Source organism: Schistocerca cancellata, chromosome 10, assembly GCF_023864275.1.
Source record: "Schistocerca cancellata isolate TAMUIC-IGC-003103 chromosome 10, iqSchCanc2.1, whole genome shotgun sequence".
Classification (NCBI taxonomy): Eukaryota; Metazoa; Arthropoda; class Insecta; order Orthoptera; family Acrididae; genus Schistocerca; species Schistocerca cancellata.
This window is the reverse complement of record NC_064635.1, coordinates 165,894,169-165,910,603: the sequence shown is the minus strand read 5'-3', so window position 1 is coordinate 165,910,603 and position 16,435 is coordinate 165,894,169. Positions and strand designations below refer to the sequence as shown.

At 43.6% G+C, this 16,435-nt stretch overlaps 1 protein-coding gene across 1 annotated transcript in view; it reads left to right on the top strand.

The window, feature by feature from the left end:
• Positions 1–16,077, top strand: part of LOC126106221 (serine/arginine repetitive matrix protein 1-like) — a 229,175-nt gene extending 213,098 nt beyond the window's left edge. Inside the window, exons 10-11 of the mRNA XM_049912451.1 lie at positions 6,831–7,084; positions 15,879–16,077. Coding sequence (XP_049768408.1) covers positions 6,831–7,084; positions 15,879–16,077 — 453 coding nt within the window. The remainder of the gene's footprint in view (positions 1–6,830; positions 7,085–15,878) is intronic.
• The last annotated feature ends 358 nt before the right edge of the window (positions 16,078–16,435 follow it).

The window sequence follows — 16,435 nt, the reverse complement described above, 5'->3', positions numbered from 1 at the left end:
GTCGCTGCGTGTTGTTTCTGTGTGTCGAATCTCCGTCCTCAGCTATACCAGTTCCTGGGTCCACAATTGCTGCACTGCCCTCTTCTGCTGGCCCTTAGTTGCAATATATGCCGCTGCCTTGTCCAATTCTACGGTGCGCCCTATGTTGTCTCACTGATATTTGCCATCGTAAAGTTCCCGTCCTCTTGGCATCGACCCTATTTTTAATATTTGCGTGCACAGTTCCATGTTATAGTTCGCTCACTGTGTTACACTGTCCTCTTTCCAAATTGTTCCCGACCGCTGTTTCGACCTCCTACGGTTTTTATTTTCGGACGCTGCGCACCACTTGTGAAGGCGCGGCTGCTTTTTCTCGTCCTACAGAAAGTATCCGCACTGATTACGGTGGGCTTGTTCTTCTGCAATCCGGTCCACAAGCGTTCCCTGTTAAAAACTAATGCTGCATTTGACTGAAAAAACTGTAGTAAAAGCAGGAGCATTAGACAAAACCAGCGGGTGCAACAAATGTTTCTAAGTGTCAGGTTAAATGAGAGATTAATTGGAAAGTAGCCTGTGAGTGAAAACTTCGATATTTTGCAGCTTATTTGATACAAAAACTTTGACAAACCTAAATTAATCTTAAGTTCTAGTTTCAGCACTCAAAGTCACTCGTAATAGCCTGTTTATGATATTAAACCAAACCCAATACCGGAGAGGATTACACAACGTATTATCCGTGACACGATGCTCGCTCAAATATTACACAGTTTGGCCATTATTAGTTTTCAGATTATGGTCATGACTTGTATATCACGCCACGGGAATTTTCGTTATTCAGAAGTCACAGTTTACATATTAATATTGGAATGTGACGTGCTCGTTTTTCTCAAACATTCTCATCCACTTTGCTGCACTCCACTGTCAAGTTTTAAGCATTGTTCTAAAAAATTATCACGTCTCTTCGGAGCTTCTTACATCCGCATCTGAACGTGATGATGGCTGAGCTTCGAAATGAACTTTTTAAACTTCACAAACCAATTCTTTAGCCCATAAGTTACGCACGATCGTACAGACCTTTGATTGGCTGATACACATAATAGACAGTCCGACATTACCATTAAACCGTGCACTGCACAACTTTTACATTCGACCAAACACAACTTAATAGCTCTTATGAACACTTTACTAAATGAACAAATTTAGAAACTCCACGAACACCCAAATAACAAAGTTACAGTAAAATGTTACTTGTTTTCGCAATCCTCTAAAAAGGCTAGTTACACTTTACCGTTTCTCCTGAGTATGATTCATTCACTTTTTACACAGTTCCTACAACAACGTATACTCACTTAATAAACATAACAATATTCATATATTACCTTTCTTTACATTCACACCATCATTCAGACCAATAAACAATAGAATTAATAATAAATAATTAAATTCCTTATAGTCATAATAGGTCAGTTTCGTTTGCAAAATATGTTTTAACTACGTATTACACTAAAGCGCAAAGAAACTGGTATAGGCATGCTATTCAAGTATAGAGATATGCAAACAGGCAGAATACGGCGCTGCGGTCGGAAGCGCCTATAAAAGACAACAAGTGTCTGGCGCAGTTGTTAGATCGGTTACTGCTGCTACGGTGGCAGGTTATCATGCTTTACGTGAGTTTCAGCGTGGTATTATAGTCGGCGCACGAACGATGTGTCACAGTATCTCCGAGGTACGATGATGTGGGGATTTTCGGGTACGACTATTTCACCTGTTTCACTAGTGTACCATGAACGTCAGGAATCCGGTAAACATCAAATCTCGGACGGGATCAACGACGAATGAAGGGAATCATTGAACGTGACAGAAGTGCAACCCTTCCGCAGATTGCTGCAGCTTACAATGCTGGCCCATCGACAAGTGTCATCGTGCGAACCATTCAACGAAACGGCATCGATATGGCTTTTCGGAGCCGAAGGCCCACTCATGTACCCTTGACTACATGACACAAAGCTTTATATATTGCCTGCGCCCATCAACACCGCCATTAGACTGTTGAAGACTGGAAATATGTTCCCTGGTTGGAAGAGTCTCATTTCAAATTATATCGAGCAGATGCACGTGTACGGGTATGGAGACAACCTCGTGAATCCATGGACCGTGTGTCAGCAGGAGATTGTTCAAGCTGGTGGAGGCTCTGTAATGGTGTGAGACGTGAGCAGTTGGAGTGATATGGGACCCCTGGTACGTCTAGATAGGCGAGGCGCATAAAAAGCATCCTGTGTGATCACCTGAATCCATTCGTGTCAATTGTGCAATATAAAACTTGGACAATTCCAGCAGGACAATGCAACGTTCGACACGTCCAGAATTACTACAGAGTGGCTGCAGGAACAGTCTTTTGAGTTTAAACACTGAAGCTGTCCACCAAACTCCCCAGACATGAACATTATTGAGCTTATCTAGGATACCTTGAAACGTACTGTTCAGAAGAGATCTCCACCCTCCTCGTACTCTTACGGATTTACGGACTATTCATGGTGTCAGTTTCCTGTCGCACTACTTAAGACATTAGTCGAGTCCATCCCACGTCGTGCTGCGGCACTTCTACGAGCTCGCAGGGTCATACACGTTCTTGGGCAAGTGTACCAGTTTCTTTGGTTCTTCACTGTGTTTAGTAATTCATAAGATGCTCACGGCCTTCAGCCACAGTTATACCTACCTGCAGCTAGCTACTGGAACAGAGTGTTTCTGTCTGTTTGCTTCTATCTCTTACGTAGATAGGTACAAGACAGGGAGATACGTCTCACTGTCACTGTCAGAAAAAATTACTGATAATTTTAGAACACTGATCATATCATATAATTTAAGGAAACCTTCTCATTTCCCTTATTCATTTTTCCAATGCCACTTTTCATGGAGGTCCTCATAGATCTTGTTGTTCTATCAGATGAACGTATTTATTCTAAACATACAAATTTTAGTGATATTATCAATTTGGTTTAAATTTTACAATAATAATTTATCTATTTAATTATGTGATCTACATGTCATTTGCACAGTTTTGTCAAAAATTATAGAGAATGATCTAGTTGGTATGGTTATATGCTGGTGAACAACATATTACAAGCAAGTAAGTAGTTCACTGGCATAATTGTAATAAGAACCTTCACACAGATTTGTAATACTAATCGTAATAAGTAGTAATAAAGTTAATTAAAATTTTAAGGTACACATGTTACCAGACTTTAATTAAAAATTTGTATGGAGTAGAATTAGTGCAGAATAAATGTTTTTACACTGTATTAAAATGTGTTTTACTACTTGTGAGATATTTTGTATTATAGGCCAAAATATGACAGATGTTTGGAAATGCATTTAACTTTTTTCTGAAACTCTGACAGCTTTAATGATATCTGATGAAAATAATTTTCCTTCAGGTATTGTAGATGTTGACATTACAAATGTTCTCGAATTGTATGGACTACTTATGATGAATTTCATTACGGAATAGACATTCTGTGAAGAAGCTTCCAAAATGCCTAACTGCTACAAGATGAATGTTTGTGAACACCATACATCATTCTCACAGCTTGCTTTTGTGTTATCTTCATTTTCTTCCTAATTGACGTGTGACATCATGTAATTGTACCACAAGAGACTAGTAGGTGAGCTAGTGGTCATTAACTTCTCTTATTTAAAACATGACAGCAGCCTCAAAGCGTACATAAAAATGCTATGAATGACGATGCTGCTGGTTATCATAACTCCTCATTATGTCAGATGTCATAATATAGGCCAAGGGAGTCCTGCATAGAATATGTATACTCCAAAAACTTTAATTATTATGAGCACTAATTATTACCACATAATCAGCTGGAGAACTGTATATTATGGCTGTTACCATTCACTTTCCATAAATTTCTGCTGTTGTATCTCAAGCTTCAAAATGGTGATCATTATCAAACCTGGGAATATGGCTTCTTTCATATTTCTATCCCTTTTTAGTGTAAGTGCCAAGTTATCCGTCCTTCATATCCAATCTTTACTTACTGGAGGGTGCAATATATCGATCAGTATTCGAAATTATTGATTCAGTAGTCTAATGATTTTCATACATGCATATTACATTTGCTTTATTTGTAAGCTGCAACTTCTTTAAATAATCCGAAATTGATTTATTTAAGTCATTTACTCTAATAAATCCTTTAATATTTACGACTATAGCTTGGCTCTGTGCAGTGTCAGTATTCCCTTCCATCTCACAAGGTATGTAGAACAAGAAACAGCTCTGAGATGACCTTAACATTATATACGAAGTTTATGCTCGAGAGCAGCAGACGATGTAGACTGAATGTTTTGACCTGCACGTGGCATGACTAGCTCAGTCATCATCAGTTGGCTGTATGTGGTGCAGCCTCTTATGATGGTAATCTGCATCAGTCACGAGGAATAAATAATTTAAGAGTTCTCTCACTGTCACATATTTAAATTCTGCATTCATATACCCTATCAGTAGGAGATATACAAGGCAGGCTGCGTGTGATCAATAATGCTAGGATGTAGCTGGCTGAGCATAATCGGTGTGGCTGACTTCAGTCTTAACTAAGGTCGATTTCTGGGAACAAACAAACATCGCAATCTCTTGCTTTCATATCACAGGGCATACGAAACATGGCTATTGCAGTGACAGTCAGTGGAAGGATAAGTAGATGACAACATGATTGTATGTTATCTTCATACAACAGGGCAGCATTGATGTAGTCTGAGTAGTTTGATCCACAAAAGATGCACGGTTTTCAAGAGTTTCTAGTGGAACGCATGCATCATGGCACTCTGCAGTAGCACTACACATAAACTAAAACTAATAGTTCTCTCTTGACAAAGTCATTGTATCCAGACTATCTAAATCGGAGCAATGAGTTATGTAGACGGTGTAGCTAGCTATTTGTTGCATGCTTATATGAAATAGCCGTCTGAAGTGGCAGTCAACATACAATACCATCAGGGTAAATAAATAAAGCATTCTTTTACCACCGTAGGATGGTATGATATCTTATACAGCTGAGCAGCAGTTGATTTAGTCTGAAATGTTTTGGCCCTCATTTGGCCTGTCATTTCCACATGTTGCAGTGGGGCACAGGTGTTGCAGCCACCTACAGTGGAGGTCACATCCAATGCAGGAGGCAAAATAGTGGTCTCTCATAGTCATATCAATGTATGTTGCATTCGTAGAGCTGATCAAAGGAGATTTAGTCTGAGATGTTTCAGCCAACACATCATATCATCGTCAGGTGTTCCTGGTGGAGCAATCTATTTTCGACACAGGTGGTTTAAATGAGAAAGTCGTGCTCAAGAGATAATATCGTTGTATGCTGCCCTCATATGGGTGATCAACATTTGAATCTCAGATGGTGTGTCATGTCTTAGGTTGTCATTCTGAGGTGTTGCCCATGTGGTAGATGCAGCAACTTTGGTTGCAACAGTAGATTTTGTCATCCTGGTGGAGAAATAATTAAAGTGGTCTCTCATGCCTGTGTCCTTACTTACTGCCCGTACGCAGCTAATAAACAAACGATGTAATTTGAGATGTTTTAGTCTGTACGTGTCTTGTCATCCACACACACACACACACACACACACACACACACACACACACACACACACACAGTCAATGGGATTAGTAAATAAACCTAGCCGTGACTAAGTGGTTTTATGCCGCTTTCGCACTGATAATCAGCAGCTGAGATTGTCTCAGACGTTTCAGCCTGTATAAGGTGAGTTATCCTCAGGTCCCATCGACGGGGTTCATGTACTACACCTGGATGTGGCAGCAGCTTATGTCCAACGAGTAAATCTTCTCACATTAAACACCTATCATCATTCCACAACCGCAATACCAGATCGGATACGTCTAGCATCTTGGCTGTGCCTTTACATAACACAAAATCTTTCTCCGTGTCATTCTCCATCTCAGCCATAAGACTATGGAACGCGCTCCCCTGTGATCTGCGTCTTATCCAGAACGACTCAACATTCAAGAGGGAACTCAAAACTTACATATTAGGGACGGTATAGCCACCATTGTTGTGCCCCTCTCATCTGTTTCTTTCTACTCTCCATCATAGCTTCGAATTTTACCATTCTATTTCTCTTCCTCTAACCTATCTACCTCTTCTATATCTCTTTCACCCCATTCTATCGTCTTATATCTCTGTTTGATGAGAATAACTCACAAGCTGCAAGAACATAACGAGAAAATTCCCTACTAGCAATAGGACTGACATTCATAAAAGAAAAATATGTTTACCTTCATATACATAGTCATTACTATTATTATTATTATTATTATTATTAATATTGATTGTTATAATTATTTCTTTGATTGTTATAATTATCATTGTATTACTGTTATAATCTCTATTTCTTTTTTCTTTAACATTAATACTGTGTAACACGTTATATGTCCTTAATGTTCTGTAGAAACTGTAACTCGTTCAATCTGAGTATGCCTGGTTAGGTGTAAGAGAAGGCCTGAAGGCCCTAATCTTGCCAGGTAAAATAAATGCATAAATAAATAAATAATAAATATACTGTTCTCTCTCGACCATGTCATTTCATGCTGCCTACATTAGGCAGAGCTGCCATTGACATAGCCTGAGACGTTTCGGTCCACATGTGGCTTGTCATAAAATGGCATCCCTGGTGGTCCGCATGCAGTGCAGCTTGAGGTGGCTCGAGCCAATGTCCGACAGAAGGGGAAAGGCAAATAAAGAATTTTCCTACGACTGCGTCGTTTCATACTGCCCTGATGTAGCCTGAGACGTTTCAGCCCGTACGTGTGGCGCCGTCTTCAGGTGTCGCCGGTGGGGCGCACGCGGCGCGGCCGGCTGCGGCGGCAGTCGACGTCGATCACGGGCGGCCCGCTGTCGCGCGCGGGCTCGGTGTGCCCGCCGCCGCCGCGCTCGCCCGACTCCTGCTCGTCCACCTGCTCCTCCAGGGACCCCTCGCCCTGCGCCCGCGAGCGCGCCGGAAGCTCGGCCGGGCCCATCGCGCACGCGCCCGCCATCCGCCGCCAGTCCACCACCGAGGAGATCCTCATCGCCAGGGGGTGAGTCCGGCTCTCTGCACGGCACCTCCATTCAGTTCTGGCTGCACAGTCGATTCTGCTGCATCTTAACCAGCTTACCTCGTTGTGCTCCACAACTCCAACCCTTCCAAAACACTACATTATTTATAACACAAATCACCTGCAGCATTCACCAACACTATTTCTACCTTATCATTCACAGGTACCCTATCCAAGTAGCCAACCCATTTTTTTCCTTTATTGTAATTTCACGCCTCATACGACGCAGGCTGGCAGCAGCCTACATATGCCGCTCTTCGGCCAATAGATACAACAGATAGACATAGACAACGTAAAAAGCATGGTAATACATGATGAACATTGGAAAAATGGAAATGAAGTCCCATGCTTCTTTACAGAGCGTAGGGGAACGATGCGGGAGACCCGCACCGCCTTACTAGACAAGGTCCTGATGGAGGTGGTTTGCCGTTGCCTTCCTCCGACCGTAATGGGAATGAATGATGATGATGGAGACGACACAACAACACCCAGTCATCTCGACGCAGGAAAAATCCCTGACCCCGCCAGGAATCGAACCTGGGACCCCGTGCTTGGGAAGCGAGAATGCTACCGCGAGACCACGAGGGCGGACTGATGAACATTACTGATAAATTAGAAGCCATTCGACAGAAGGCACTGTACACAAAGGTGATCACCAGTAGAACTGACGAAGACATCGAGATGGAGACACGAATGTAGGAGGACAGCGAGGAAAACACTGTAACACAAAACAGAGAAACACTGATGCACGGAAACAATGGTGACGATCATCAGCGAAGCACTCAGAAACACACTGGTGAAGGGGGGGGGGTCTTGTCTCTCGGTGGAAGGGACAAAAGGAGGGCGGGAAGGGGGGATGGAGCCAGTGGGATAAAGAAGGGCAAGTCTGGAGGAGGGGAGAGGGGAGGGGTTAGAAGCCCTGGGAGGGGAGCAAGTGGGAGATGAGGGAGAGAGGAGGGGGGAGAAAGGAAGGTGAGGAGGGAGAGGGAGCCCTAAGGGAAAAGGGGGGGCAATTGAGGGGGGGGGAGAGTCAGATTTGGTAGGAGCCAATCCAATAAATTGCAACTGTTGATCAGAAATTAACATGGGAATCCTACCTACTAACCAAAATACAAAAGATCTAGAATAGACTGAAACTATAATACTGCTACCTGACTGAACATCATGTCTCCTTCTTCCACGGCATCCCATACCTAAAAGGCCTTATTCCAACGTATCCTCACTTATGACAATATGTACTGCATTTCTGTTCCAACAAAATCCTAACACTCCTTCAAAATCCTTGATGAAAATTCACAACTCCTCGTCTTACATCTCCATCGCTCGCCACCAAGCCTGCCGCAAGGCGGCTATCTCTCTGGGAAGAAATGGTGCCACACACCACAATGGAACTACTTGAGGAGGGATCTGCAGGATTTCAACTACCTTTTACAACTTGGAGGTCATTAAACCGGCTGCGCACTGGAGTAACTGGGTGCAAATCAAACCTATTTAAATGGGGTTACAGTGATGGCGACAGGTGTGAATGCGGAGCAATACAGGACTTGGACCACCTACTGATCTGCCCAGATATGTCTATAACATGCACTAAAGATGATATTTTGAAAGTCAATCACAAAGCAATCTACGTTGCTAATTACTGGGAAGGGAAGATATAATTGGTGCATTCGGACACGGAAGAAGAAGAAGAAAACATCTCCATCGACCTGTGTCCAGTCACTAATATTCTCCTCTCCCATAACGACTGCTCACCAACAAATGCTCAGATTAGTGATGCCTTGAGTACTGTGAAGCCAGGAAGATATGAAAACACAATGTTGAGAGTGTTAATCAAGTATTAATGCAATGTCTGTGCTCACCCAAATAATCTTTCAGCCTCTATTACGAACAAGTATTCGTCTCTCAGTAAGTATATGAATCGACATGCAAGAATAATAAACAAAAAAAGTCGAATGGTAAGACCGTCTATATCAACACCTACTTGTGTTTCACACATTCGACTTACCACACTGCAGTGAGGAAACCGCAGAACCTGGTGCATTGGGTTCAACACATGCATTTGGCCTTTTTTTCTTCATTTTCCTGTGCCAACCTTTGCAATGGGACTACTGGTTTCAAAGCCCAATGTCACCACCCTACTTTAACTTCCCATGGTCTCCTAAATCCGCTGATGGAAATGCCAAGATTTTACGTTTAAAAAGAACATCGATGACTTCCTTTCCCAACCACGCCCGATCGATGGTTATCTTTCGTCTCTAACGATTGTCTGGTCAGTGTGAGACTAAACAGTTCCTTCATCCACTTTACACTCGTACACGCAGTTACTCTTAGATGTTATCACGATATCATTCATTCAAGTTGTGAGCGGAGCTATGTTACACCAACGCTGTCATCGTCTGTTATTTATCATAATTAATCTATACTATAACTACAAACACACACACCCACACACACTCACTCATTGATAAGCCATATGTGAAATTTAGTGTTAGTCGACCACCAGGAAGGAATGCAGCAGCGATTATGTGTGGCATGGTTTTCAAAAGCAAGTAGCAACACACGTCTAAGTATAAAAACGCTTCTCCCACACGTTAAAGGTCGGTGGTTTGTAGGTGTGGAGCTAATGCCAAATAGCGTCCCAGATGCTGGCCAATTTGGATGGCAAGTCATCAACGTCAGTTTACTGTCATGGTGTTCGGACTACTGTGACAGGACTGTGGCTTTGTCACGCAGACAGATACGCTGATGGAACATGCCACCGTCATTACGGCGGACATCAAGCACGACGCGATACAGGTGGTCTGCAATGTTCGTGGAGTCCACAGCTGTCACGGTGCCTTCTATTACGGCCACAGGTCTCATGGAAGCTAATGTGAACGCTTACTTTGGCGGCCTGCATCTGTGGAGAGATACATCTTTCGATCAAATGTCGGCCAGGATGAAGGCGAATCTGGATACAAGTATCGACATGGTGTAAGAAGAAGCGTGGTTCTTGCAACGAAACGAATCGTTCCGTTTGGTACGCGGTCCACTTTCGCTTATCCCTTGCCATCTGCAATAGTAATTGACATGTTACGTGCACTCACCGTTACCAAGTGGTATTGAGTGTCATGGTGACTAGTGGTTCTAACCTTTTGGCTAATTAATGTGGAATTAATATTGCAGCTTCCTGACTGGTATATCAATTACTGACTAGGGAAACTCCCCATCGCACCCCCTGTCAGATTTAGTGGTGATATATGAAGATGGTATCTGTTCTTTCGGGCATGTCCGAAAGAACAGATACCATCTTCATATAGTTAAGGCTAACCGGCCATTCACCTTCTTCTTCTGTGCGGATCCATACACATCGCCCTAACTGTTATGGGACTCGGTAAGGTTGTCTGCCGCGAGTAATGAGTGTAATGGGCAGGGGCACTACGAACATAGTGTGTGGACATTACGTTGGGAATGTGGGTATCACGGGGAGCGTGCAAGGGATAAATCCTTGCAGTCGAACTCTTTGCCCTCGGTGGCTCAGATGGATAGACGGTCTGCCATGTAAGCAGGAGATCCCGGGTTCGAGTCCCGGTCGGGGCACACATTTTCAACTGTCCCCGTCGATGTATATCAATGCCTGTCGACAGCTTAGGGTTTTGATTCAATTATCATTAGTGGTGATATGTCCCAGTGGAGAGCCCGTCAAAAACTGAACACAGGTCAAGCATGAAAACAGGAAGATGGTGCACTAATTGTGAAAAAAGAAGCAAAATCTAAACAGTGAACGGTCCAAGCCCAAGATGTGGAACATCGAACGAATTTCAACAGCCATACCGTCGTGGTTATGTGGTCTTGGTGTTGGACTGAGAAGGGGTATATCCATGTTCGAACCTACCTCGTGCCCTATACATTTTTTTTACAAAATAAAGAACTCCCCCTCCAGTCATTGACGTGTCTGTCTGCTGAATTCAGATTAATGCCTGTATCATGGTGTAACGTCCGTTTGCAGTGGAAATGTGGGAGGGATGGTGCCCCAGACGTACATAGCTCCTACTGCTTCTACACAAGTACGACATGTTATGACACTTGGTTTCCGCTTTGGAAGTCTAGACTCTTGAATTTCTTTGTTGTAACATAGTTCACACGCGTTTATTTGTTGTTTTCATTTCTGTGGGGGTCTATAAGGCATCTCGACTGCTATCACTATTCATCACATTTACTTGCCATGATAATACAGGGTGTGCATAAAATCCCTTTACAAGCTCAAAATTTTATTACAACAGCAGTTGTTGAAATATTTTAACAACACTTTTTTTTCATTTTAATCGTGTTTATAAACTTTTTTTGACAGTGTTTAATAGACCTCTACATGGGCGCCTTTAGTTGCACGAAGCACAATCAAGACGGTACTCTATTTCTTGCCATGTTCGCTGTAGCATAGCTTCATGAATGGTGGCAATGGCATTACGAATCCTTTGCTTGTCAGCGATGTCGTATCTGTCTCTGATAGACGAAATCTTTTACATACCGCCATAAAAAAAGCCCAAAGGAGTGATATCTGGCGAACGCGGTGGCAAAGGAATTGGCCCATCCTTCCCAATCCATCTGTCTGGAAATGTTTTATTGAGGAACCGACCAGCATGCAGTCCGCAATGTGGTGGTGCACCATCTTGCTGGAAAATGATAGCTGGTTGTAAGTCAGTGAATTGTGGTGCTACATATTCGGCCAGAAGGTCGAGGTAAACATCTGCAGTAATTGCTGACTCTTGAATAAAAATGGACCAATTATTTGGTTGCACATTATTTCACACCACACATTCACTTTTCGACTATCGCGGTGAAGTTCCCTAGGGTCACACGGGAGTTTTCATCTCCCCAGATTCTCACATTGTGTCTGTTTAATGTCCCAGAAACATGAGAACTTGTCTCGTCACTGAAACAATCTCGCTTGAGGACTGCTTCATCCTCCGAAAGGCGTTCCAGCAAGTTGAGTGCAAACTCTGTCCGTTTTGGCTCGTCATTTGGATCAAGTGTCTGTAACAGTTGCACTTTGTAAGCGTACAACCGTATGTTCTTCTAGAGGACCTTACGCACAGTTGAACGTAGTAGTTGCAACTGTCTGGCTCCAGTGCGGATGGACTTCGTAGAACAACGAGTGAAGGCGTTTAAAACGGGATCGATGGATTCCTCGGATGTTCTTGGTCACCCGCTCCTCCCTTTATCCAACACTGTCCTTCTCTCCATAAATTTTTTTGTGCCATTCAGGGCGTGATGGTGAATCTCTTCCACACTTCGCTGTGAAGTTTCGTTGAGTCTGAACATCCAATTTTGTGTCAGCAACAAGGACACACAGTGTGCCTTCTCTCGAGGAGCTGCCATTTTATAGAGGTTCAGTTCCTTCCATCAGCAGAGTATCTGAAACACAAAATTTTGGTATATATATATAAATTTTAGTAAACAGTGATTTGAATAAAAGAAATGTTGTTAAAATATTTCCACAACTGTCGTTGTAATAGAATTTTGATGTTGTAAAGGGACTTTATGCACACACTGTGTATTGTTACCACATGACTCATATTCTATAACGAAATTATAGTACGACAATTGCCAAGACTACTGGAAGAGAAGACACACGTCAAAGACGGGACAGAAAGTTGATAATTTTGTGGAAAAATGGGGCACGAGGGAGATCTGAACAGGAATCACTCGCTTTGCCGTCCAACAGGGCGATCACACAATCAGGACGCCGTGGTTCTTGCAATTTTCTCGATGTTGCACATCTTGAGGATGGAACGTCCACTGTTTCTATTTTGCTTTTTTTTCACAATTCAGCACCTCTTCTTCCTGTTTTCATGCTTGATCTTTCGTCCGAACAAGGCACAGCCAGGACAATTGCACCACAGGCGTAAAGAAGCGACCTGTTGCCAATGCCATAGAGACTCCCCACTTGTGCGAGTTCCACCAGCACCAAGGGTGACGCTGATGATGAAGATGTCGACCTCGCCTCGGCCAATCGCCGAAGCCTACTCGTAAGACAGAAGAGCAGCTCTGGCACTTGGTAGCAGATCATCGTCCAGGGCTGAGTTAGACAGGGGACGTCCTTTAGTGAACCCTTAGAAGTGAACAGACAGTTGTTGTAACTTACATTTGCTATGTACTGTGAAGTTTCCTACGATTATTTACACATAGCCATTGAGGGCTTCTTTGGTGTTATTTTACATGCAAAGTTGCAGACTTCAATATTGAACTAATCACAAAGATAAGTGAAGCTTTTAACTCATTTGTGTGTATATGTTACTAACTTGTTGTAGTGTTATAGAATCTCCGTTCTCCTGGCCTGTTACCTGATTCTGGAACATAGCTGTTTGATGGTGGCAGAGGGAAATTGTGTTAGCTGTATACTGCACCAGAAGCCTCTCAAACTCGGCAACAGTGGCTACTCGGCCTCCACAGCAGTAGCGACGAGCCCTTTACTGAACTGGTGATGAGGGTTTACAAAGTGATCTTTGTTCAGTTTCTGATGGGCTATTCACTGATGCATTTTACCACTAAATGTAAGGGGGTTGCGATGGGGAGCTTCCCTTGCGAGAATAGTCCTACAGCTTATGATACGCTCTTTCTTTCGTGCGACCTCTTAGGTCACTTATCGAACTGTTCTAATGGCGACCAAGAGTTCAACATGAACCCTGAACGACAGTGTTACTTGGTGCCCCCCTCCCCCAAACCATACCTCACATAGCCCCTTGTATGACGTGAACTACTCAAGAAGACTTATTTATCGGCCGGAATAAGCACTGAGAGAGTAGACGCGCCCCGACTCTGAAGTTTACCTACGCCTATTTGCAGGTAGCCATTGAGAGCCTTTCTTGTGTTGTATGACATGCAGTGTTGCAGACTTCAGTACTGAACTAGTCACAAAGATAAGCCCTTAACTCACGAAGTCAGTTTTCTGTAACGTTTACTACGAGGTGGCGTCTCTGAGACCCCTGTATTTAAACCGAGATTTAAGGCAAAAATCATTTGAAAATTTTCATTTAAGTTGTATAACATTAATTTTTATAATTATTTAAATACTCCTTGTTGGTTTTATTGCACTAAGTAAATCATGCAGTAATTTACTTTACATCACACAAAATCGCATACTTCTGTGACTGTTTTTAAAAGTAACACACATAAACGAACTGTTAGAGTACTGAATTTTATATTTTGAAAAATGGTAATGTATCTGTAGCAAGTAAACTTTCACGTTACACTACATTCCAGGGTTTAAAAGTACACATAAAAGTTGCTCCCGGTAGGTACAAATGGCCAGTTTTCCAAATTGACATTCAGTTGTGAGACGTATACTTTTTTTGTCACCAATCACATCACATTTTATTTTAACTAACACTTAGGTACTTTATTGAAGTAACAGAAATGTCCATATCACAGTTGTCCCGAAGTTCTTCATCTGAACGATCCTGAACTAGCAGAACTGTGATCATTCTCTACTGTACAGTCATATTTTTCCATCTATTTTTTTTTTAACTACGTATATCACTGACGTCTTCAACCATCCACCGACTAACTATTTGATCAAAATTAGGATCGTTAAAACTTACACGTTCCTGTGAACACATTTTGTGCTCTCCTGAAGAATAAAGGTACATAGTTGGCGAGGCACAGTCTAAGAGACTTCAGCACATGTCAGTAACATGTGTTAGTAACGAACAAAGAAGGCGACAGTGCAACCAACAACAAAACTTCGTAGAGTGGTCAATTTAAGTAGGGTATGGAGTGTACAGTAGTACTCCACCTGAACTGACCTTGGACGACGAGTTCGAAAACTTTCGCGCGGGCTGAGGGACCACACCTCGTAAGTTAAGGGTAAACAAACGTTTCAACTCATTTGTGTGACTATGTTACAAACTTTTTGGAGTGTTGTAGAACCTCGATTCCATATCCACTGGGCCATTTTACCTGTGGTGTCACCGACAGGCACCACACTTGCTAGGTGGTAGCCTTTAAATCGGCCGCGGTCCGTTAGTATACGTCGGACCTACGTGTCGCCACTATCAGTGATTGCAGACCGAGCGCCGCCACACGGAAGGTCTAGAGAGACGTCCTAGCACTCGCCTCAGTTGTACAGCCGACTTTGCTAGCGATGGTTTACTGACAAATTACGCTCTCATTTGCCGAGATGATAGTTAGCATAGCCTTCAGCTAAGTCATTTGCTACGACCTAACAAGGCGCCATTACCATTTGCTATTTATCTTGTGATGCATGTACCGTCAGACCGATGTTCACCAATTATCGATTAAAGTTAAGTATTCCAACAGCTACGACCTTTTTAGCTAAAGTCCAACTTCCTTAAATGTTCCAGACCTCACGCCAGCCGGCGTGAGCTTAACGCGTGCCTTTCGGCTACCAATCATAGTGGCTTGGCTGTCTTGCCAAGTCACAACATTACCACTTTATCATGAGTTGGCTGCGATGGGGAGTTTCCCTTATGAGAATAGTCATACAGCATATGATACGCCCTCGCCTTCCTGCGGCTTCTGAGGTCACTTATTGAACTGTACTAACAGAGACCTTCAGTCTAACGTGGGTCCTGAACAACAGTGACACTTGGTAAGTATGACTGTCACCCCCTCCCCCCTCCCGCCCCGCCCCCAGCCACTCCCGGGAGCTGCACCTCAGATCAACCCGTTGTGTCATGTAAACTCGTTGATATGACTTATTTATCGGCCTGGGTAAGTACCTCAGCAGCCTGGCGACACAGCGGCGACTGCAGGTCTCGGCGGTGTGCCCCGACAGGTTCCGGCGGCAGTCCACCACTGAGGAGATGATCCGATGCCGCAACTTCCGGCGCCAGAGCTCGCAGTCTGCGGAGGAGTGCACGCGCTCCCGCGGCCGTCGCGACTCGTCGGCGCAGATCATCGACGGCACCTTCGCCACCATGACCGTCGAGACGAGCAGCACCTTCTTCGACTCCAGCACGCAGACCGGTGAGTAGATCGAGGCAGCCGGGGCGGGCTCGGGGCGCCGGTGAGTACACTGATTCCGAACCTAACACCGAGAATGCTGCTTCCCGTCGCCGTAGCTGTGAACAGCATGTACCTCGTGGGCAGAAACCCGTTGGTCAAACAACCAGACATCTCTTTAGGACTGTGGTTCGATTATGTGAAGCTGAGTAAACTCGTGTGACGTCCATCATTGGCATGAGGCTGGGACACGGATGTCACACCGCTCATTCACGCCTAGTAAAAATTCTAGTGCAAACAACTTACGGAAACGCAGAATGGTGACGTCTTCTGAATCAACCGGTGTTTCGATAAAGTGCACACTCTGTTATTTTCAAGGTAGCAATGCGC